The 26261-nt window shown below is 41.0% G+C and overlaps 1 protein-coding gene across 2 annotated transcripts in view; it reads right to left on the bottom strand.

The window, feature by feature from the left end:
* Positions 1–26261, bottom strand: part of LOC126343774 (protein furry) — a 1073323-nt gene that overhangs the window by 353880 nt on the left and 693182 nt on the right. For both annotated transcript variants that reach the window (XM_050001966.1, XM_050001967.1), the window contains exon 26: positions 19564–19697. In XM_050001966.1, coding sequence (XP_049857923.1) covers positions 19564–19697 — 134 coding nt within the window. The remainder of the gene's footprint in view (positions 1–19563; positions 19698–26261) is intronic.

Genomic DNA, 26261 nt, shown 5'->3' with positions numbered 1-26261 from the left:
CAGCAGTGTTAGAGTCTTTAACAAACAATTCAAAATTTGTGACATTTTATTGCAGCTGTTTAAAGAATACAAGGCAAGTGATGAAGACAGCTTTTTTTCCTTTCTTTTTCGCCAACCTGTTAAAGGTTAGATTATTCATGAAATGAGATAAATATTCGAATTACAGGTTTGAGTTGCGCTGTCTCACAAAGAATTTCTGCTTTAATATTAATGTAACGTTGCTTGACTTTTATGCTGACTTTCTTTTCGGTGTTTTTTTTCAAAGCCCCGAAGGAATAATGGTTCTCGTAATTAAAACAATTAAAATGTTATTTTGTAACTGACCATCGTCAGACAAGGAAACATCAGACTTCGATATTTAAAAGATACAGGTTGCTGGTCTGAAAGAACACACATTAGATACGAGACCTCTAATAAAACGTTAATTACCGGTCAGTATCCCAAGTCAATTATCTTCACGCTTATTGCTGTGATATATTACTACACAAATACAAATTGTTTATGAAAGAAGCAATTAGGTTTGGTATACTGTCATTTTAAATAAAACACCGAAACGTTTGATGGCTTACTTTATCAACTAAATAATTATGCAGAGCCTGCTAGATTACGCCAAGACGTTCATCTCGAAACTCTAAGAGACAGAAGAGAAGAATAATAATTGAAAGTTTTTGTCTTTTGTCTGACATATTATCTCTTACGCCTATCACTTGCATATAAAATAATTCTTTCCGCTACTCGGCATATTTATTCCGTACACAATTTTTCTTTTCCCTCAAAAGATCTATTATATCCTCTGGGCAGCACTTGCACCCTACGTCAACAACGTAGCGAAGGTAAGCATGAAATTTGTTCGATATTTTCGTATGCAGGCCGCTAGCCATACGTATTCATCCACTAGACGAAGTCCATCGCTTTTCTGTAACCGGCGTTCCATTTTACCGGTAATGTTAAGAAGATAGTCACCGTACCGTATCTGCTATATATTCCACGTTGCACGTATATCCAAACACCGAACTGCATTTTTGATCAAAAGCAGTTGTCTATTGCAGCTTCTACTACTCCACGTTTCCAATTACACCGTCCCAGTGAATCATAATGTTACATGACCTAAATATTATATTTGCGAAAAAGTTCACAAGAGGAAATCACCCTGACAACAGTCTATTGTTAGGAAACAGAAAGCCAGTGTATGAAACTGACAAGCGCTATGAAGTTAGACCGCCGTTATACGAATGGCATTACGCAATGTTGAACGACATGACACTGACATAAGAGACTGGTTGGTACTAACCGTATGTAATATGCATCTTTAACAATTTTCTAAAGATCAGAACTACCATAACAACCACATAAGGCGATGCATTGTTTAGATACATCGGGGCGTTATATCATTTAGTTACTTTTGTTAAGGATGGTTCAATAAAAAAATTTAGGCCGTCAGGTATTGGTCCGATTTTCTACGACATGTATTTAATTTACGAAGCAGGAGGACGAAGAGGAGGTGGTTAGCGTCTAACAATCCGTCGCTACGAAGTCATTAGAGACAGAGCAAACCCCCAATTAGGGAAGGGGAAACTAGCCGTGTCCTTTCAAAGGAACCATCCCGACATTTGCTTGAAGCGATTTCGTGAAATCACGGAAAATCTAAATCAGGATGACCAGACGCGGGTTTGAACCGTCACCCCCCGAAAGCGAAAAAATGTCTCTAAGTACTATGGGACTTAACATCTGAGGTCATCAGTCCCCTAGACTTAGAACTAATTAAACCTAACTAACACAAGGACATCACACACATCCATGCCCGAGGCAGGATTCAAACCTGCGCCAGTAGCAGCAGTACGGTTCCGGCCTGAAGCACCTAGAACCGCTCGGCCACAGTGGCCGGCCGCGAAAGCGAGTCCATTGTGTTTACAACTGCGCACCGTGCTCGGTTTTTACTGAGCAGCAACTTTTTGGAAGTCATAACCGCATATCTTATTAAAGTTCCCATTACCAATGTGCAAATCCACTGTCGTCGTCACATGATATAACCTTTTCTCTACCACCGATTACCTATAGTCAGCCAGTAGAGTGTGATGTGCTTCAGGGAAATAAGTTTGAACCAATGAAGTTTTTGATACATGCAGATCTCATAGTTTCTTTGTAAATGAAACAGTGATATAGTTTACTGACGCTGTTTCTCGTCTGTGTAAAAAAGAAAAACAGGCTAAAAAATCCTGATATTGTTTGATTATACAATCGGCTATCAATCACAGCCGCTAAATATGTAGACGAATTTCGTGCACCTCTTGAACGAAGAGAGCGAGCTGGTTGTCTCACAACCGCTCCCTGCGGAACTCTTGTTTATTGCAACAAAGGTACTGTTCAGTCTCAAAGTGTGAGTGTGTGTAATTTGGTGTAATGCTCAGGTTGTACGATGATGACAGAAAGGAAAGAGTGAAGTTGCTTAATAATTTCCATTCTGCTGCTCTTACTACTCTGTACCTTAATTCCGCATTACACATATTACGCTATTACGCTAATTGGTGCTCATACTTAAAAAAACAACACTATCCTGTTTTCAAATATTTTATGCGACTGTATGCACAGCGTTGTAACACAGTGATTCAAATTTGCCTTACAAGTTTGTTCTTGATGTTCCTTAGACATAGCGTTTACAGCTGGTCTGAATGGACCTTTTTGAGCTCAAATATTACCTGTAGCTATCGCGTGCGATTACCGGAACGGACCTCCTGGCTCATAAATTTTCCTCTGTTTCGTGCTTTGGGGAGTAACAACATTACGTTTGTGGCTCTGTCCGCTGTCGGATTATACTTCCACGACGCTACATTTCGGATTATACTACCGAACGTTACAGGTTACACCCAACATTAAACATAATTTTAAATGAAACAACACGGAACTCTGAATGTCACAGCGGCCTCGGAACCTCTTTAACGATTTTATACTGCAATTGTAGTGCTAGTGCTGTAGGTACATTAAAAATTTAAAAACGCATAAGTCCTGCCATTGTAATTTGTTTGAGACAACATTTCTAGCAAAGTAACATTTGATCACGGCCATTCTAACAGCAAGCCACTTGGGTGCTGCAGAAAACCGGCTAAAAGTCTTTTGTGTAACATTGAGATTAATAAACGAGAACAGTTGCAAATGTGGCGGCACATGATACCAAGTCGTCATTCTTCTGTTGAAGAACTGTACAGCTGGAACAGAGCTTTCAATTGACAAAAATATCTCAGGATTTTTCTTACACGAGGCAAGACAGGAGAAATAAATACATCGTGCTGACAAAATAAAACGACGCATCGGTAGAAAAATGATATTTGCGCCCTCGAACTGTACACTGACGACGCAAACGTGTAAATTCAAGGGGAAAATATAAAACAAAACAGTGCAGGAAAACCGGAACGGAAGAATGATAACATTGTGTTACTACATGGAGGGTGCTTACGAACTTGGCAACTTCCGATATACCGTTATCACTGGGACATCTGGCAGAACCACAGCACTGAAATTTCCAGACGTCCTGAGTGCCGAAATATACTAGCTGTGCCAAAAAATTAGGACCACCTACTTAAAAGCGTGTCGGTCGATCCTGGAAAGGAGTTAGTAGTGATTTTGTATGGCATAGATTCAAAAGGTCCATGCTCTGTTTCGAGATATATGTGGAAGCACACTCTAAGCACAGATCACACAGCTGTAGCACATTACGGGCTGGTGGAGCGAGAGCTTGAAGCTGGCGTCCGATAGCGTCCCAGATGTGTTCCATCGAGACCAAATCAGGGGAATTTGGTAGCCAAGACATCAACGTGAGTTCACTATGCTCCTCAAATCACTGTAGCATGATTATGAGCTTGTGATAAGGACTGTTATCCTGCTGGAAGTTACCACCACCGTCAAGGATGACATCAAGCATGAAGGGATACAGGTGATCCGCAATAATGTTCACGCTGTCCACAGTTGCTATGATGTCTATGATTACAATCAGAGGTCCCATCGAAGCCCACGTGAATGTCCCAATCGCATAATACTACCCTACAGGTCTGCGCCCGTGGAGCGATTCAAACTTCGAGCAGCCGTCCACCTAGATGCTCGCATATCTGGAGACGACCATCGACCTTGTTTAACAAGAAATGCAGGCGACACGTTTCCACTGATCGAACGTCAAATTTACACTATCCCGTGCCGACTGCAATCATAACATAGGGAATCCGTAGGGGCTGTCTACTGTGGTACTCCATGTTCAACAATGTGCGCTTATGGATGCACTCCTAAAGGCTTGGCGCCTGCACCAGCACTGCAGTCTGTTGTCAGATGCTCCACATATGGCCATCTATCCTGGATGAGCCTCCGACCTGCACGTTCTGCGATCAGGCATGGACTTCCAACCCTTGTCGCTTATCTCAGTTACACCGTACTTCAACCACTTCGCATACATGCTCACGACAGGCGTACGCAAATAGCCGACGAACTCCGCCGTTATCGCGAAGCTTGTTCCCATGCGCAGGTATATAACTATCTGACCTTTGTCAAAGTCGATTATGCCATTGGGTATCAACACTGCGGCTCTTATGGTAGCTGGAATGATTCCCCATTCGCCTCTGCTCCACTTATACATTTTTCTTACAGCGTCACGTTCCTACTACGCCACGAGACGGCATTTAGTCTCCCTGGGGGCAGTGGTATAAGCTTTGGCTTATCAGTACAGTTGCCGTTCGCGAGAGCCACAATTTTGTTCCCTGTTATAGCACCAAGAACTGCTCGGCCACCCCGGCCGGCATCGTCATCGTCGTCATAATCATAATTATCATCATCATCATCATCATCATCATCATCATCATCATCATCATCATCGCCATCACCACCACAACCACATTCACTGCAAATTTAAAAAAAAATCAAATGGCTCTGAGCACTATGGGACTTAACATCGGAGGTCATCAGTCCCATAGAACTTAGAACTACTTAAACCTAAGGACATAACACACATCCATTTTCGAGGCAGGATTCTAACCTGCGACCGTAGGAGTCGCGCGGTTCCGGACTGAAGCGCCTAGAACCGCTCGGCCACCGCGGCCGGCCCACATTCATTGAAGAGGTAAAAAGTTAACGCAGAAAGTACATTACAGGTGGTTATGCTCTCTATTTAACGCTTTTTCATTGATGTTATACCCTAGAAAAGAGCAACTGTGGAAATGCGATAGAAGAGCGCTCCGCTAAATAAGACGTATCCTTATAAATTTTTCTTGGTTGCATGAAGAAGAATCAAAACCCTTTCGTGTAGTACAGTTCTATGTTATCACACATACGAGACTTACAGAAGTTTTGGAAATAATATAATTATTCCTGTATTACACAGCGTTTTCCCTAAGAACAGTAAATGCAAATTTTGACACGGATTTTTTATGTGCCCCTTCTTTTTTAAGCACATGTAAACGCTAGTAGAAATAATAATGGACGTAAATTGCTCCTACGCGCATGGATGTTTATCATCAACTTATAAAGTCTATGCCTTGTCGTTGGAACCACTGTTCTCTATTTTGTGGTATGCTCTTCATTTACTGATAATTGTGATATTTCGTTATGAAGTTTAGCTGCTTACTGACCTTTTTCACAACATCTCTACTAGATCATACAATAAAGCCATCCACGCCCTGTAAGTACGTCCCTGGTGAATTTTCTTTTTATGGGAACTGTGTAGTGGTCCAAGACAAATTTCTGCGCCTAACTTTTTATCCGCTAATGCTGGAGACACATGACAGTCTATAAGGACCCAGATAGCAGTTTTAGACTTAAATAAGCTCCATAAGTCGAACTACTTAAACCTAACTAGCCTAAGGACATCACAGGAAATGCAAAATGGCTAAGAAGGGATGGTTAGATGACAAATCTAAGGATGTAGAGGCTTATCTCACTAGGGGTAAGACAGATACTGCCTACAGGAAAATTAAAGAGACCTTTAGAGATAAGAGAACCACTTGTATGAACATCACGAGCTCAGATGGAAACCCAGTTCTAAGCAAAGAAGGGAAAGCAGAAAGGTGGAAGGAGTATATAGAGGGTCTATACAAGAGCGATGCACTTGAGGACAATATTATGGAAATGGAAGAGGATGTAGATGAAGATGAAATGGGAGATATGATATTGCGTGAAGAGTTTGACAGAGCACTGAAAGACCCGAGTCGAAACAAGGCCCCCGGAGTAGACAACATTCCGTTGGAACTACTGACGCCCTTGGGAGAGCCAGTCCTGTCAAAACTCTACCATCTGGTGAGCAAGATGTATGAAACAGGCGAAATATCCTCAGACGTCAAGAAGAATATAATAATTCCAATCCCAAAGGAAGCAGGTGTTGACAGATGTGAAAATTACCGAACAATCAGTTTAATAAGCCACAGCTGCAAAATACTAACACGAATTCATTACAGACGAATGGAAAAACTAGTAAAAGCCGACCTCGGGGAAGATCAGTTTGGATTCCGTGGAAACACTGGAACACGTGAGGCAACACTGACCTTACGACTTATCTTAGAAGACAGATTAAGGAAAGGAAATCTACGTTTCTAGCATTTGTAGACTTAGAGAAACCTTTTGACAATGTTGACTGGAATACTCTCTTTCAAATTCTAAAGGTGGCAGGGGTAAAATACAGGGAGCGAAAGGCTATTTACAATTTGTACACAAACCAGATGGCAGCTATAAGAGTCGAGGGGCATTAAAGGGAAGCAGTGGTTGGGAAGAGAGTGAGACAGGGTTGTAGTCTCTCCCCAATATTATTCAATCTGTATATTGACCAAGCAGTAAAGGAAACAAAAGAAAAATTCAGAGTAGGTATTAAAATCCATGGAGAGGAAATAAAAACTTTGAGGTTCGCCGATGACATTGTAATTCTGTCAGAGACAGCAAAGGACTTGGAAGAGCAGTTGAACGGAATGGACAGTGTCTTGAAAGGAGGATATAAGATGAACATTAACAAAAGCAAAACGAGGATAATGGAATGTAGTCAAATTAAATCGGGTGATGCTGAGGGAATTAGATTAGGAAATGAGACACTTAAAGTAGTAAAGGAGTTTTGCTATTTAGGAAGTAAAATAACTGATGATGGTCGAAGTAGAGAGGATATAAAATGTAGACTGGCAATGGCAAGGAAAGCGTTTCTGAAGAAGAGAAATTTGTTAACATCGACTATAGATTTAAGTGTCAGGAAGTCGTTTCTGAAAGTATTTGTATGGAGTGTAGCCATGTATGGAAGTGAAACATGAACGATAAATAGTTTGGACAAGAAGAAAATAGAAGCTTTCGAAATTTGGTGCTACAGAAGAATGCTGAAGATTAGATGGGTAGATCACATAACTAATGAGGAAGTATTGAATAAGATTGGGGAGAAGAGAAGTGTGTGGCACAACTTGACCAGAAGAAGGGATCGGTTGGTAGGACATGTTCTGAGGCATCAAGGGATCACCAATTTAGTATTGGAGGGCAGCGTGGAGGGTAAAAATCGTAGAGGGAGACCAAGAGATGAATACACTAAGCAGATTCAGAAGGATGTAGGTTGCAATAGGTACTGGGAGATGAAGAAGCTTGCACAGGATAGAGTAGCATGGAGAGCTGCATCAAACCAGTCTCAGGACTGAAGACCGCAACAACAACAACAAGTCGAACTAATGATGTCTCGATCATTAGGTGATACACCCTTGGGTACCGAAATATGATTTGGGTCACGAGCTAATGCCAACTCCTAAATTCACCAAGGATATCTTAACCGAATTTTCTCTTTGTCCAGCTTGTACTCGTTGACCCTCTCCATAGCCATATTTCCATCGCTTCTAGGGGTTTTCTGTCTGCCTTCTACAGCGACTAGCTTCCAGTCGTACAAGAGTACATTCCAAATGAACGTCTAGCCAAACACAATACGACTTGTTAACTAATACAGTTGTCTTCTTTCATTGAAAATATGTTTTGCTGTTCCAATACATTTCCATGCTGCGTGTATTTTCTGTAATTACGGTACCTTTTTCTATTTTATGGTTCAAATGGCTCTGAGCACTATGGGTCTTAACCTCTGAGGTCATCAGTCCCCTAGAACTTGGAACTACTTAAACCTAACTAGCCTAAGGACACCACATACATCCATGCCCGAGGCAGGATTAGAACCTGCGACCGTAGTGGTCGCGCGGTTCCCGACTGAAGCGCCTAGAACCGCTCGGCCACAACGGCCGGCTTCTATTTTATGTCTTTCACTTTTGATGTCCTTATCTTTGTTTGATTACTATAATTTCTTTTATTGTTATTTTTAACTTCAATATTTCCGAGTGGTTACAAATTTAAAGAGCATAGTCTGTTTTTCATTAACAGATTATAGGGAAAATATTACACAGTGTATGGGAATTCCGTTCACTTTAATCCCAGATTTTTTTTATTTGAAGGCTGATCAAATTTGGTGATAAGGAGCAACCCCGTCTTACATCTCTTCCGATTATAGTTATATGTTGCGTTCCATTATCCGTTATCCCTCAATTTTGGTTTTAGTGTATGTTTAATACTGTTCTCAAGGCTTCCCAGTTAAGTGTGCACATTTGAAGATGAAGAAGAATTTTCTTCTGTTAATGCTACCAAATACTTTTTCCAGATCAATAAAGACTACATAAGTATCGCCATTTCTTACCAACCTTCTCTCTAATAATCTCCTTAGTGCTATGAAGGCTTCTTTTGCTCTTATCTATGGTCCAAAACCAAACAAATCCACTTTAATTACATGCTTTACCTTGCATTTTATCCTTTTTTTAAAAAATATGGATGTGAATAATTTTGCTGTGTGCGAATTAGCCTTATAGTTCTTTAACTGGAACACCTTGTGTATCTCCTTCGGGTCCACTCATTTACAAATTACAAAAAACGACAATTGAAGATAAACAAACGCCATAGATTAAAAAATCTGCTTGTCGGACCACTTGCTAGTGGACAACACGACAGCAGCCTCCTGATAGCGATAATGACGCAAGCGACGAATGTGACCGGGATTTCTAATGAAACGTAAAATATCGAACAAAACATTTGAATGAGGCAATTTCGATTTCTAATTCGTTATCAGCGACCTCAAAATACTTTATTCTTAGTTTTACTCGAAACAGCAAAATTTACAATTCTTGATCCGTCATTTTGAATTTTGTAATTTAGAGATTGGTTTCGTAATCAGCGATCCCAGAAATCTAAAAAGAACACAGTTTTGTACGGTTTTATATCCATTTTTCTATTACGTCCAGGTTTTGAAGCGATTTGGCCAACTGTGCAGCTGTGCGTTTCACGATACTTAGTGCTCCATTTGCACAGCAGAGCGTCTAACGCGCAACGCTTCTCAGTGGACAATGGAAATACCAGACGAGCGCTTCTAATGGGCCTGGACAGCAGCCTGTCACTGGGCAGATTACATACAGCTCTAGCCCGACATAGTTTTGACACACCGAAACCGCCAGCTGAGCAATGAAACGTGGTAGGACCGCTTTGCCGCTAGAAAAACCTCCGTTCCAAATTCGTCGCAGATGTGGCAATTACTGCATCCTTTGAGCCCTGCAAGTTCAAAGTAACGGTCTGTCTGCCACTGCTCGTACGTGACATTTGTCAATGTGTAAAACGCCGCTCAAAGAGAAACTGTTTATTTTGTCCACTGGCGCGACTGATTAAGAGCGCATGGTAATACTCGAACTACACCGCGGGGAAGCAATGCCACAGGCTTAGAACGCACACACTTCTGCTGTTAGGACCTCTCAATTGAACTAGCACATTGCCGTCGTTATTAACGCAATCGTGACTTTAATGTGTTCAAGAATGTAATTGTTTTATCTTTGAATTTCACGACCGTATAAAAAAGACTAACATGAACCATATTCTCTAATTCGATTTGTTTATGATTTTAACGAACATGCAGATGCCAATAAGCTTTTCAGACATAAAACGCAATAAGAGATCACTGCTGGCTAATATCTGACACGGGCAGACCGAGTGGAACGAAATTTCGGTTAAATAAATAATAACTTCAAGAATTCGCTGAAGTATGGAAAATCTGTCATTACGACAATTTTGGATCAATTCGGTATCGCACAACTACACTCGGTATATTGGCGGAAGAGCAAAAATAAATAAATAAAATAGTGTGCCAATAAGTAAAGGCTATAGGCAAACAGAAACTCAGGTGGTGATTGGAAGCTAAGTATCACTATGGTAGGCCGCAGTTCAGATTATACACTGAAGCGCCGAAGAAACTGGTGTATTCAAATGCCGGCCGGAGTGGCCGAGCGGTTCTAGGCGCTACAGTCTGGAACCGCGAGACCGCTACGGTCGCAGGTTCGAATCCTGCCTCGGGCATGGATGTATGTGATGTCCTTAGGTTAGTTAGGTTCAAGTAGTTCTAAGTTCTAGGGGACTGATGACCTCAGCAGTTAAGTCCCTTAGTGCTCACAGCCATTTTTGAACCATACTCAAATACAGAGACATGTAAACAGGCCGAATACGCCGCTGCTGTCGGCAACGCCTATATGGCAGGACAAGTGTCTGGCACAGTTGTTAGATCGGTTACTGCTGCTAGAATGGCAGGTTATCAATATTTAAGTTACTCTGAACGTAGTATCATAGTCGGCGGACGAGCGATGGAACACAGCATCTCAGAGGTAGCGACGGAATGCGGATTTTCCCATACGACCATTTCACGAGTGCACCTTGAACGTCAGAAATACGGTACAGATCAAATCTCAGACATCGCTGCGGCTGGAAAGACACCCTGCAAAAACGGGACCAACGGCGACTGAAGAGAATCGGTCAACGTGACAGAAGTGCAACCCTTCCGTAAATTGCTGTAGATTTCAGTGCTGGGCCATCAACGAATGTCAGTGTGCGAACCATTCAATGGAACATCATCGATATGGGCTTTCAGTGCCGAAGGCCACCTCGTTTACCCTTGATGACTGCACGAACACGAAGCTTTACGCTTCGCCAGTGCCCGTCAACACCAACACTGGACTGTTGATGTCTGAAAACATGTAGCCTGGTCGGACGAGTCTCGATTCTGATTGTATCGAGAGGGTGGACGTGTACGCGTATGGAGACAGCCTCATGAATCCATGAACCCTGCATGTCAGCAGGAAACTGTTCAAGCTGGTGGAGGCTCTGTAATGGTGCGGGGCATGTGTAGTTGGAATGATACGTGTAGATACGAGTCTGACAGGTGAAACGTACGTACGCGTCCTGTCTGAGCACCTGCATCCATTCATGTCCATTGTGCATTCCGCCGGACTTGGGCAATTTGCAGCAATACAATGCGACACCCAATACGAGCAGAATTGTTACAGAGTGGCTCCAGGGACACTTTTCTGAGTTTAAACATTTCTACTGGGCACCCAACTCCCCACACATGAACATGATTGAGCCTATCTGGGATGCCTTCCAACGTACTGTTCAGAAGAGATCTCCACCCTCTCGTACTCTTACGGATTTATTGACAGCCCTGCACGATTAATTGTGTAAATTCCCAACAGCACTACTTGAGACATTAATCGAATCCATGCCACGTCGTGTTGTGGCACCTCTGCGTGCTCGCGGGGGCCCTACAAGATACTAGGCAGGTGTATTAGTTTCTTTGGCTCTTCAGTGCTATTATCCGAATACATCGAGGCGCATAGCGGAAATTTTCATGTTACTATAATCTGTCTCTTATCGTTACAGTTTTCCATAAAGTTTCTTTGTTGGAAGCACTTCAGGAGAAAAAGTATCGGAGTATATCTCAGCCAAGGTGTAAGGATGATTCCTTTATGAAGTGGTTCACTGAACGCATAGCAAAAATTATTACATAAATAAGCAGCGATGCACAAAACCTGGTGATGGATCTGCATCTGAAACGAGGTCTGCAAAAAAGGAAATCCAATTTTCCAAGTGTGCTAGTCCCGAAACGTGTGCAGGAGAACTTCTGTGAAGTTCTGAAGGCAGAAAAGATGTACCGGCGAAGTAAATCTGCGACAGAGGATCCTGGGTCGTTCGTGGATAGCTTGGTCGGGGAATTCGAGGTTCTGTGCTCGTGTCCGGTCTGGCACTCAGTTTTAGTCTGTGACAGAGCTTCAAAATAGCGCACACTACACTGCAGAGTGAAACCTTCATTAGCCGGCCGCGGTGGTCTCGCGGTTCTAGGCGCGCAGTCCGGAACCGTGCGACTGCTACGGTCGCAGGTTCGAATCCTGCCTCGGGCATGGATGTGTGTGATGTCCTTAGGTTAGTTCGGTTTAAGTAGTTCTAAGTTCTAGGGGACTGATGACCACAGCAGTTGAGTCCCATAGTGCTCAGAGCCATTTTTGAAACCTTCATTACTCAAGCAAAGCACGTAATCGTCATAGTTTCGAAAAGCTTTAGCCATAACAAATCGCTACAAATGGTTCAAATGGCTCTGAGCACTATGGGACTCAACTTCTGAGGTCATCAGTCCCCTAGAACTTAGAACTACTTGATCCTAACTAACCTAAGGACACCACACACATCCATGCCTGAGGCAGAATTCGAACCTGCGACCGTAGTGGTCTTGCGGTTCCAGACTGCAGCGCCTATTACCGCACGGCCACTTCGGCCGGCTGGCAGTATGAAGTTTGTACTGAGTACCAGTGTGGAGTCATGCAATTGTCAATATTTCGCTAACATCTAACTAACAGCTTACGTCACTGTTTCGATTCTAAAGTAATTCCTCACCAAAATATTTCATTCTTCGATGTGCACTTTTTTTGAACCACACCACCTCGGTTGAAGACTACATAGACACTTTTTTTTTTTTTTTTGTAGGTAGGTCTATGTTTACTTGAATCTTGCAGCCGTTCACATCACAGGTTTGCAACCAGTGGTCCGTGGATCACCAGTGGTCCGCAGCGGTTATAATATGGCCCGCGAAAGTTTCAAAATTTCATACTTTTATTCGTTTTAAATTATTAATCCTTTGTCACGCGCGCGATGCCCGATGAAAACTGGCGGGAGCGGGTGGCCGGGAGAGGGCATGTGGTCGACTTCACGCCATGGTACGAGGCGGTCAGTCAATCGTACGCATTGTTTGTCTCGCTCGCCGTAGTCAGTGATTCTACTTGACTGTTTAGTGGTTCGACGGCATCAGTAGTTTAGCTGACCGTTTGTCCTTGACGTTCTTATCAATTTATGGGGAAGTAAAAAATATTACTACACATTTTTCACTCTATTAATCAAAACTATGTAATTTATTACAAAAGAAAATACAGGCGTGAGTATACCTATGTATGTGTATATCACAAAAATTACACTACAGGTAGTACACTAAGTTGACTATTGAATTGGAGTATCACATTAATTAGTGATATGTAGTTAAAGACAGTAAAATTACATTCATTTAGTTATTACATTATTTATTAATTTTATTACGAAAAATACATTATTTTTTACGTTTTGCTTCTATGCTTACATCTGATTGCATTTTTGTTTTATTTTCACAAAATGGCGCCTAAGATAAAGTACGACAGTAGTTACATTAAATACAGATTTACTTCAGTATAAAGTAATGAAGTAATAAAACCACAGTGCGTTATATGTGTAACTGTTTTCCCGAAAGACGCCTTCAATGCAGCGAAATTAAAATCCCACTTAGAAACGGCCCATCCCAATTTCTCTAACCAACCACCAGAATTCTTTGAAAGAAAATTAGAGAATCTGAAAAAAATTAAACTCGGGCCTAGTGATGCAAGATTTTCGCCATCAGAGAAAACATTAGTAGCGTCGTTTGAGATATCGAAATTGACTGTGCAGTCAAAAAAATCCTCGCACAACAGGAGAAACTCTCGTGAAATCTTGTTTGATACAAGCTGTCGAAGTTTTAGGGCTAAAAAAATAATACAAGAAAGACTTCTGTCAAACAACACTGTAAACGCTCGAATTGAACTAATGTCTAATGATATCGAGAAACAATTTATTTGAAGAGCTAAAAATTCTCCATGCTTCAGTTTGTTAATTAATGAATTGACTGACATTTCTAATATATTGTTACCAGTGTTTGCCCACTTTTTAGACGAAAAAAACGTAATCAAAGAACTGGAAAGGACATCAAAAGGCATGGATGTCATAATGGAATATGTGAGGAGAGTTCGTTCGTTTCTATAGAGCGGGAGCTCCAGCAATGTTGAGTATCAAGGTCCAGTCTAGCGACGTTAATAAAACGAAAGACTTCTTCGGGGACTAAGAAAGTATTGTATCATACAGCGTCAGGTGTTGGCTTCCAAGACTCTTCCTGAATTCCTTAATAATACAATGCAACTGGCCATAAATGTACTAAATGTTATCAAAAACATAGGATTAAAATCCCGCCTTTTTTTTTAAAGAAGCTGTGCACTGAAATGGGCTCCGATCATGCGACCCTTCTCTTTTCCACAGATGTTCGTTGGCTATGGAAATGTAAGTAACATGCTACGAAGTTCAAACTAACTCAGAGGAGAGGTTGCATTGTTTCTAGTTGAGAAAAATAAAAAAAGTCTTACTAGAGAAATTTTCTGATCTTAACAGATGCATTTGGCTTATCTTGTGGATATTTTCACACACTTGAATAAGCTGAACTTGCAGCTACAAGTTTCCGGAAACGGACATTTAGAAGGCTTGCAAATATATTTATCTTTGAATATAAATTTAGTGCCTTTTTTTGCGAACTTCAGTTAAGGATAGGTCAACCTGGCGAAAACAATTATTCTGGGCCCGTGAACCTGAAAGCACTTTCTGATGATAAAAGTATGACACTATTAGAGCAAACAAAAAAGAAAACATGGAGACTCATCTGCAAATGTTGGCTGATGAATTCAATTATTACTTCCCTAAACACAGTAAAACAGAAGCTAACAAGGTTGACCAAAAACTGATTCTCTGGAGAAGTTGCAGAAAAAATCCAGGAAGAGCTCATTAAATTCCCGAACGTTAGAAACTGGAAGGAGGGCGTATTTCAATCTAATTCTCTTGAGCAGTCACTAAAAATGTAGTGTTTCCTATTATAATAGTATTGTTAATTCATGTTACTTTTGACTTTAACGAATAAGTTAAAATTTTGATTAAAGTTAGGTTTTAGATGCATTCTATTTTTCTTGAAACTTGTGGCTCCTGCTAACAACAAATGGTTCAAATGGCTCTGAGCACTATGGGACTTAACATCTACGGGCATCAGTCCCCTAGAACTTAGAACTACTTAAACCTAACTAATCTAAGGACATCATACAGATCCATGCTCGAGGCAGGATTCGAACCTGTGACCGTAGCGCCTAGTAGGAACAATAAGGTCAAAGTAATCCGTATTCAAAAAAAATTTGGACAACACTGTTCTACAAGAAAATTACCCCAAATGGTATTTAACGTGAAAATATCAAATTGTGGATTACGTAGCTTTGTACACAATATAGGGGTATTCCAAGTGACGTGCACATTCCTAGTTTTTCGTACACGTTTCTAGATATGGAAACAAAATTTTCGCTAAGTGTAGAATTTTTTTTGTATACGGTTAACACTCGCAACTTTATTCGCCGAAATACTAAGAAGCTGTAAAAAGATTCATGAGATTTCACAAGATGAATGAAGATAGAAACGTGGGATAACTTTTAACCTACGCATAGGACTACATGGATTTTATTTTCAAAATAACTAGCCGATTTTAAAAGTTTAGATCTTTCCGTCGTATGTTCTGCAACCTTGAGGTACCTTTCACAATTGCGTTTAGAATCTATGTTTTCATTTACCTTTCACACATGTATAATGTATTTTCAGTTTCAACGTTTCGTTGACAGGGAACACAAATTTTATTTGAATTCCTTACAGGATTTATTTATGGGTCTGTCAACAGTTGCAGTATTTGTTAGGCGACTAGTTTCGAACCCTTACACCTCCATTTTTAAGCCTGGCCTTTTGAGGCTGCACTGATAGAGGCTGATCTTAATAATAAACACTGAGTGGCGACGCATGCTCTACAGATGTTTGCAGGATGAATCCCACAATCAACACATGTCTGATACCAAGTCAAAATCAAACGTGGTAACAGAGTTGTGTGGATCGTGAAACGCTCAAAGTCCATCACATTTGACAGTTCTCGAGCACACTGACGTGGATTATTGTAGATTAACGTCTTTAGACAATCTTCATCAAACCCCAAAAGGTCTTTATGGAGAGTGACTAACGTCAAAACTATCCTTCTTAAAACGAGAAAACAATTTTGCTCCTGTTCTCTATCCAATGGCATTATCCACATAACGGTGCAAATGTTTCTGTTTGCCTCCGCTGCTGTCACCTCTCTACTCAATCCTACGCGAAGATATGTCGCAAATGTTCCGATTTCTCCATTTGACGTTCCATCTTTTAGCGTCCACAGCTCTATTCTCTATCTTAAAATGACAAAATGTAAACTTAAATAGCGACAACGAACTACAAATAAAAAATGACAATCGATAAACAAACCCACAGCAACCGGAATACCAACAAGCAAAACGAAAACTACGAACTTGTGCACCAACCTTATACTTTCAGAATATGCCTTCCTCCGTAGCTGGGCGATCAGTGTGTCTGACTACAATGCGGAGTAGCCTGCTTCAGATTCCGGTACTGACAGGCATTTTTCTTTGGTGGGATGTCTGGAACGTGCTGCATACAGCGTCACGAGGACAACTCAGGAGCTACTTAATTGAGAAGTAGGGGTTCGAAGATCAGAAGCTGACAACAGTCTGCAGTGTGGTGTACCCACCCGCATTGTAAGGGGACCACACCGTGCTTCTGGTCGAAAAATATCGATTTTCGGTTTTCATCATATTTCGATAGAATAAGGTTTTATTTAAGTACTCTGGAAAGGATTATGCTAAAAAAATTTTTTTTTCGAGCATTAAAGAGCATTTTCCTACCACGTGTGCTTATGTGTCACGCCCACTTTTCTGTCACCCACTTTTCTGCATATATTTTAGATCTTTATATCCCCTACATCGCACGTTGGGAATTTTTTTTTACTACAGAGTGTGTTGGCTATCCTTGGAATGCAACGGTTGGTACTGTTTTGTTTCTGCTGTTTGTAAAGAGCACGCTTTCAAACTCACGGTTAATTTTGTTCAAATGTGATTGCGAGTAGTTGTTATACTTACGTTTGCAGTGCTTGTTTACGTGCGTTTTGTTGTGTTAATTGAAGATGACGAAACGTAAAGGCATTTTCAAGAAACGACAATTTAGAGAAAAGTTTAGAAAGGTTTCTGTACAAGAGGTTATGTCGCCTGGCAACGATTTTTCTAATTGTAATTCTTCAACAAGTGCATCATCAAAGAAGCTCTCACCATTTCCAGAGAGTCACAACGAGTTTACTGTAAGTGACAAAGGGTGCAAAAACATTATTATAAATCTGAGAATATTATCAGATGTAATTTATAAATTTGTACAATGTAGACAGTGTGGTGAGTCACAGATTGTGAAAATTGATGAGTGTGCTAGAGGGAGAAAAAAAACCTAGCAATTGTTTTGGATTTATGAAACTTGGAGTTCATGATGCTGTTATTACATTCAGTTGTGGTAATATTGGAAAGTGTTGGGTACTGAAAAGGCTGGGAATTAATCCTGGTGAAAATATGATCACTGGGCTGCAACACTGCGATAAAATGAGGATAGCCGATGTGGTCAGGTCTGCATCCAATACGGCCAAGAAAGCAAGACGAACATCCAGGAAGGCGAAAAAGAAGCTGGAAGACCTGCTAGAGGCCAAAGAAAGGCCATCATATGCAGGAGGACAGTTTTAATTAACTGTATGTAACAAATTTCAAAAGCTTTGTCTTTGAAGTCAATTTCCCACAAACTAAAATTTTCAGTACATATGCCTCATTTTATCAGAAACTATCATACATAAAGGAATGAAATTTTCAGACTCTGCATTACATAAAAAGCTACCTCTGGTACTACATTCATTAATATTCCCCCATTAGAAAGTTCGCAAAACAGTATTTTCTGCAGAAAAAAACTTAATACCTTTTGTTAATAAATTTAAAAAAAGTATTTCTTAAAAACTATAAAATGGATAAAGTAGATTTTAGTACAGTTGACTCTATTATCATCATGTAATATACAGTAAAAACATTAAGGTCCTGCATCAAATAGTTTTTCAGAAATGGGTCAAATACTTGCCTAAATTAACATGAGTTAGATAGGCAGGGTGTGGTCCCCTTAGTTACGCAGTATGGCATGGGACGACATCTCGCTGGTTGGTATTCCGTCGATTCCACTCAACATTAAGGAACCACTCAACATTAAGGAAAGATTTCTCTCCTTGGCTAATTATTTTGAATAGTGTACTTACAAAAGGGAACCTCCCCATCGTACCCCCCCCCCCCCCCCCTCAGATTTAGTTATAAGTTGGCACAGCGGATATGCCTTGAAAATCTGAACACACATCAATCCAGAAAACAGGAAGAAGTTGTGTGGAACTATGAAAAAAATAAGCAAAATATACAAACTGAGTAGTCCATGCGCAAGATATACAACATAACAGGAGATTGTGACTTCTGGAGCGTCGTGGTCCCGTGGTTAGCGTGATCAACTGCGGTACGAGAGGTTCTTGGTTCAAGTCTTTCCTCGAGTGAAAAGTTTAATTTTTTATTTTCAGACAATTATCAAAGTTCAGACACTCACACATAATCAACTTCGCTCTCCAAAATTCCAGGACATGTTCAGATTTGCTTGAACATATGCAGGATTTGACGGTCTACGCACGGAAAAGTTTGAAAACTTTAGAAACATATGTTTTGAAACATATGTGCGACTGTGAAACTGTTGCATTCATTTGTTGCAGTTTATGTGACAAACTCTTATGTTTTCATAACTTTTTTGGGACTGATTATCACATCCACAGGAAAACCTAAATCGGGCAAGGTAGAAGAATCTTTTCACCCATTCGCCAAGTGTACAAGTTAGGTGGGTCGACAAAATATTCCTGTCATGTGACGCACATGCCGTCACCAGTGTCGTACAGAATAAATCAGACATGTTTTCCCATGGAGGAATCTGTTGACCTATGACCTTGCGATCAAATGTTTTCGGTTCCCATTGGCGAGGTACGTCCTTTCGTCTACTAATCGCACGGTTTTGCGGTGCGGTCGCAAAACACAGACACTAAACTTATTACAGTGAACAGAGACGTCAATGAACGAACGGACAGATCATAACTTTGCGAAAACAAAGGAAGTAAACTTTTCACTCGAGGGAAGACTTGAACCACGGACCTCTCGTTCCGCAGCTACTCACGCTAACCACGGGAGCACAGCGCTCCTGAGCTCACACTCTCCTTGATGTTGCCTGTCTTGCGTATGGACTACACAGTTTGTATATTTTGCTTATTTTTTCATAATTCCACAAAAGTTCTTCCTGTCTTCTCAATTGATCTGTGTTCAGTTTTTCAAGGCCTATCCACTGTGCCAACTTATAACTAAATCTGAGGGGGGGAGGGGGTGCGATGGGGAGGTTCCCTTGTTAGCAACAATGTGAAACAGTTTGGCGTGCACTTGCGCTCCGGCCTGCAGAGCTCACCTGGAAGTAGGAGAGTGGGTTCGCCGGCGGCACGTTCGGATCGACGAGCTCCATATTGTACAGCCAGGGCAGGAGGTACTGCAGCAGCAGCTGCCGCACTTCCGGCCGCGCCGTCTGGAACCTGTGCGTGATCTCTGAAACACGGAAAGCTCAGATGCAGCAGTTACCAGCACGGGTAAACGCCTACTGCCCATGCAGTTTTGCTCTCTACAGATACGATTAATTGGCGAACTTGTCCCCATACACGGCGGCATCGCTTTGTTTTGCTGAGAGGGTACAACAGCGTCAAGAATCTGCCGTCTTATAACGTACATATGCAATGAAACAGTGCTACAAGGACGACAAATATTTATACACTGAGGTAGTAATTTCACAAGGATCGTCGACGCTACGAGCATAAAGAAACAGGGAAATGTCACCTGTAGAATGCATAAAAACCTGGCAGCAACGAAAGATGCCTCTAAAAATGCGGATAAAGCAGCGCTACATTTGACTTGCAAAATACAAAGTTGCCACGAGTCCGTTAATTCAGCTGGCCAAGCCTGCGAGACACCGGATATCCCTAGACTCACATATAAAACAAACACGGGAACACAAGTTGGTGGCAGTAATATTTACGCAGACGTAAACGTTTATCCTGTGGCACGCAAACGAAATGAGCTACAATGCAGAGAATCATGAAATCGGTTGCTAGCACTTTTGTTTTTCTTTAATATTGGTAATAAAAGTAAGAAAAACTAGCGAATGAAGGTTTTTTCTTGAAAATTGTCCAAGACATATGACAGTGACTATCATTCAGCTCGCGCAGTTTCTCATAAAGCAGCGAGAAATATGTTCAAATGCATGCAAAGCAAGAAAAGTTACCATCTTTACAACGTTCTAATAATTGTAAAATAAGACACAAATGCATAGATGACGATAGACTGTGAAACAGTGAAAAAATATTAATTTCATTTGTCCCCTATTGGCCGTAAAAAGCTAACAACAGCCATGTGTTACTATTCTGTTCTCCGTATACTCAGCATGCAAAAAGCACTGCCTCCGAGGAGGTCACAATGACGTGAAGGCTTCAGTCATTTAATATAATGCGAAGGTCTACAACCAATGGTTATTCATCAGTGGAATACCAATAAGACTGTTTTACAAAAAGAGATTAACGAATCTGGTTGTGTGACAAGGTGATTAGCAATAAAAAGGTAAAGTTCGGGGCATAAATCCGTCGCCGGTCTGTTGGCCTCACTGCAGCAAGAGTGCAGCCACGGCACTAGAAGGGGGAGAGTGATGGGCCAGTCGCACAGGCGCGTTTTAGCCCAGGAAAAGATCCACAGTACTCACTTGATAGCAGGCTGATTTGATCTGGGATCCTCCTGGAGGGGCTGGACCGAGGTAAAATCCCCACACCTATCCAAGATTGAACCGGGAACTTCCAGGGTCAGAGTCCAGTGCTTGTACCGCTGAGCTACCACGGCCAAACAATTAGCAACAATGCCTAATTTCAAGTAGAAACACTCTGTTTCTACCTGATTTTTAAAACAGAAGCAATATGTAGATTTTATAAGAGGGTGCGGTGCTTATCTGTGAGATGTAGAGACTGATGACCTCCGCTGTTAAGTCCCATGGTGCTCGGAGTCATTTTTTTTGGTGAGACGTAGAGTTCGAGCCTTATACTGTCCATCTGGACTTCACCATCCTTAATTTCCCCACACGACTTTTTGTGACTCGCGGGAAAGTAGCTCCAGTAAGTCCCTTGGAGACTACTTTCATCATAATTTCAACCACACACTTAGTATGTAGATGTCTAACTATCATGTCCTCCTCCTGATGATGTCATTTCTGCTCCTGCAGAAATCATATGTGTGAGGTACGTTCTAAAAGTAAGTTTCCTCATTGTTTTCTACACCGAAATTTTATTGCCAAAAAGAAATAGCCGGCCGATGTGGCCGAGCGTTCTAGGCGCTTCAGTCCGGAACCGCACGACTGCTACGGTCGCAGGTTCGAATCCTGCCTCGGGCATGGATGTGTGTGATGTCCTTAGGTTAGTTAGGTTTAAACAGTTCTAAGTTCTAGGGAACTGATGACCTCAGCTGTTAAGTCCCATAGTGCTCAGAGCCATTTGAAAATCAAGTACATCAAGGCACCATGGACTATACGCATTGCAGTATTTTTCGACATAGTCGCCACCAAATTTGAGACATTTGTCGTAGCGTGCAATCAGTTTGCAGAGACCACTCTGGTAAAACTCTGTGTCCTCTGAGGCAAAGAATTGTCGCTCTGCCTGCTCCACCTCTGCAGTGCTATGGAAGTGACGTCCCGAGGGTGCGCCTTTCAATGCAGTGAACAGATTAAACTCCTCTGAACGTACAACACCAGCGACCTATCATCTGACGAGACATGGCCTCTTCACCATACACAGTTTGAAAGCGTTCATCGATGACTGACACACTAGTCCCACATGCTAATTCAAACCGGATAACAACACGCACTTCCATTGGCTACCACGTTGTCAGTACACGCCCGTCTGTCATTTTTATGAGTACTTGAATAATCTTGGGCACGCCGGTGGGCTGCTACTCTCTTTTCTTTGGCGCTCTGCGCACGCGTCATTCCTCCTCTGCTGACGTCCTTTCCGTCTTTGAACCAGCAGCGGGTGTGGACTCATATGGTGCCTGTTTGTGTCACCTAGTGTACTATTTTCTCTTCCGAAACCTACTTTCGGAACGTCCCTCACAGTAGATTATAGTACGGTTGGACAGGTTCCGAAAGAAATTCTGACCACAAATTTAGGTAAAATAAATGATTCAGTCGCTATCTCTCTCGTTTCCAGCAATCTAAACGAACTTAAATACGTATTAATCTCTCTCTCTCTCTCTCTCTCTCTCTCTCTCTCTCTCTCTCTCCCCTTTTTTAAATGATGTCTCATAAGCAGCATTCACATTCTGTATTCCTTGATTTCCAATTCAGTATTAAATTACTGATGGACTGTATGACATTTGTGATACTTCAAGAATACGTACAGATGATGCTGACATGCGAAAGAACGGAGCGAAGAAAGTCCCTGCTTATATAAAAGACTGAACAGTAGAAAATTATTGGAGGTTAGTGTAAAGAAATTGTCATACTACGAACGGTAAGTCCAGAACGGTATTAAATTATATGCGCTCACGAATCTTTTTTTTTATGTATACCATTGTCGTTTGTTGGGAAATACACGTTAAGCGCAAGGCAAGTAAACTAACCAGAATCCCCCCCCCCCCAAAAAAAAAAATCTGTTGAAATGACAGCCATGATTGTATCTGACTGTCTCCCACCCGTAAGACTGATCAGCAATACTGAGCGAACACGTCGACGCTTCACACCAATTGCCTTCTGATAGTAGTAACAATGCTACGTTGCTTTTAGCGCGTAAACAGGATTTTATCGAAAACATGCTGAAAGGGAAATAAGAGCCTAAATACAATAAAAAGTGTTATGGGTGAATTATAAGTGTAGATGAGCTGTACAGACGATGAGGACAAATACTTCCACCTACATACAGCTTCACATCGCCTCCAGGCATTGCATTCTGTAGGTAAGATATGTACAATGTTAATTAAGTCAGTGTAGCATGTGAGTGTTCTATTTAATATTATTACCTGGAACTGGCTCCTTTCCCATTTCCGTGTCCTAAAAATGAGCAGAGTTCAAAAATAATTATTGGTTAGTGTTAATAAGAAAATTTGCATTTTCAGTAAATGTACTGCTGTAGCCGATCTTCAAAATAAATTTTTTAAGCAGTGTTTGAAACTGAGTTTCAAAGAGTATCATAAATCTCTGTCAATCAACAGTGCGATATGTTCTGTAATTGTATTTAACTAAGTATTAGATACATGAATTTGTTTAATGGTACTGCTTATGTGCGTTTATTACAGTTCTATTGCAGTTATAAATTCAGAGTATTCTTAGAAACAGCTGTGCCAGGGAATTATTACGTTAAATTGTTTGTTAGAAGCATTTTAGTGACGGTAGATGCTGTTCTCTCTGACAAATCGCAATCACTGATAATAGGAAAAAGGCATTAGATTCAGGTAGCGTATGCGGATTTTATACGCGGCGTTAAACAACTAGACAGTTAACATTTGGACTTGCAGCCGTTCATTTACATTAAAAATGATAAATATCAGTTTTAACCATTCTGTCCCTGCAGTTTATCGAATTTATTAGTTGATTATACCATAATGACAAGTAAGAAACGACTACGACCTATTTACTTCAATCTTAACTATTCTGAAGTCTGGTTACTTAACGGAATGTTCAGGTAACAATGTCACGGTCAAATAGATCAAAAAATACTGAGAACAGAATGGTGTGTCAGCTTATATACATAGCACGGAAAGTAATGTTATTGTTCAAATCTCTTCTCTGATAGGATGTTTCAGAAAATGACCGAAGAATATTACAACCGAAGTCGTCTAAGCCCTCGCAGCACCAAAGCAGCGTCTGAGGGAATAGCTTTCCGCCGGATGCCGACATTACGCCTGATTCTTCGGATATATATTATACACTGGTATCCAATAGTTAAGGTCGAAAATAACTTTCGCATGAAATTACAACGTTCGATGAAACTTTGACGATATATAAAAAGGGCTGCTACAAATAGTACAGGACGTAAGAAGTGGACGAAATATACGATGAGACGAACAGAAATGACACTTTTGTTCCAAGAGAATAATCACACTGAACTTATACGATATATAAAAAGGGCTGCTACAAATAGTACAGGACGTAAGAAGTGGACGAAATATACGATGAGACGAACAGAAATGACACTTTTGTTCCAAGAGAATAATCACACTGAACTTATGCGATTCATGATAGTCCCTCGAACACTGCAAATGGTGGGGCAAAGATTCTTTATAGGGCAGGGTGTCCAACCTTTTAGCTTACCTGAGAGAAGAAGAAGAAGAAGAAGAAGAAGAAGAAGAAGAAGAGGAAGAGGAACAGTATTTTCGGGCCGTATATAACATACTTAACACTAACAATAATCGCTGAGGAAAAAATAGGGTGCCGGGTGAGGGGGAGCGCAATGGGATAGACCATCGGAAGAAGAGAGAACAGCATTGAAAATATTCAATTTATCATTACTTTATATAAACTGAATTTTATGGACTTTTGTTTTTTATCGATCATATGATACATGCTCACTTACTGGGATGCACTAATAGTTGCTTTGGGCCGAGGTTTGTACACCCTTGTTATAGAGGATATGTGATCATTACCGACGGACACATGTTCTGCAATGTGCTCCTATGCTCACGACAAGGTTGGTAACGAAATTTTGTGGTACAGCGTTCCATTCCTCCACCATCGTGGCTTAAAACTGCCGGATGATCACTCGTACACTTGGTTGTGCTACAATACATATCCCCATCGTAAACCTCGTGTGCAGATGGGATTTAAAACGGGGAAATGGGTAGGCCAGTCCAGTCTCCGAACATGTTCTCATTTCAACAGCTCCTCTACCTGTACTAATCGATGCACTAGCACACGGTCATCAATAAAAATGAAACACGGTCATCAATAAAAATGAACTCAGGGTTGAATGTTGTAATATTATTGGATTTCAGATACTTTCTATAAGAGATATTTGTCATAAAGGAAAAGGACAGTCAACGAGCTGTAGTTCGTAAAAATGCTAAGCATCACAGCGCGAGAGTGAAGAGACGAAATATTTTTTTTTAATGTGCGCCTATACCAAGACGCGCGTCCAGCGTTTAAATACTCTAAATAAACACTATGAGCCACTGGGCGCATGTATTTAAAATCATTGCCGCACCGCTTGATAGCAAGAAGGTGCGAAACAAAAGTGAGAACAATCTGTCATTTGTTAAGAAATATTCTAGAGACTTCATTAATCCTTTGCACTTTTGGGTACCGACATGTTAAGACGTACTACATACCATTGCTACACGTTGTATTTTTATTTTGAGTAAAAATTATGGGAAACGATGAACAAATGTTTCGGTAACTCGGGTGAAGATATAATGTACTTACGCGCACACAAGGACATTTAATTTTAAGAAGGAACGGACTGACGGAGCAGCGATTATTGGACTGCGCCATGTACAAAAGAAATATCAGATGTAAGTCATCTATATATTGTGTATTTGTCAATGTCTAGAAGTTTAAAGGCAATTTGTTCAAAATATATAAATGTTTTACGATGCAGTAATTTTCTTCTTATTGTTTTCTTTTACTAACCAAAAATGATGTTCAAATGTATATGAGCTTTGTTACAGGTTCGCTCTTTATCGCGGTTTCTCAATTGTATTTGGGAGGCCACTAATGAGTTCAACTTCCACTCTGTTAATCTGTTTCTTATGAAATTCCACTAATTTGCTTTCATTTCCATTTTTACATTCAAATAGGTCCCTTAGGTATTTTCATCGAAGATTCTGACTGCGTGAAGGCAATCCGGGTCAAAAGGCCAATTAAGAAAACCCCTTCGTGTAATCAATCCCTACGTCTCCTGAACACAATCTAGAACCGACGCATCGGTGTTCAATTAGTAATATCTCTCTCTTTTCAAGTCGTACTGAAAGACAGCCACACAGGATAGCCGTAAGTCCGCAATCTAGCGTTAGGTTGCATTTTGCCAGAAATAGTTCAAATGGCTGTGAGCACTATGGGACTTAACTTCTAAGGTCATCAGTCCCCTAGAC

Source organism: Schistocerca gregaria, chromosome 1 (genome assembly GCF_023897955.1).
Source record: "Schistocerca gregaria isolate iqSchGreg1 chromosome 1, iqSchGreg1.2, whole genome shotgun sequence".
NCBI classification, from domain to species: domain Eukaryota; kingdom Metazoa; phylum Arthropoda; class Insecta; order Orthoptera; family Acrididae; genus Schistocerca; species Schistocerca gregaria.
Note: the sequence above shows the minus strand (reverse complement) of the source record. Positions and strands in the feature narration are given on the sequence as shown.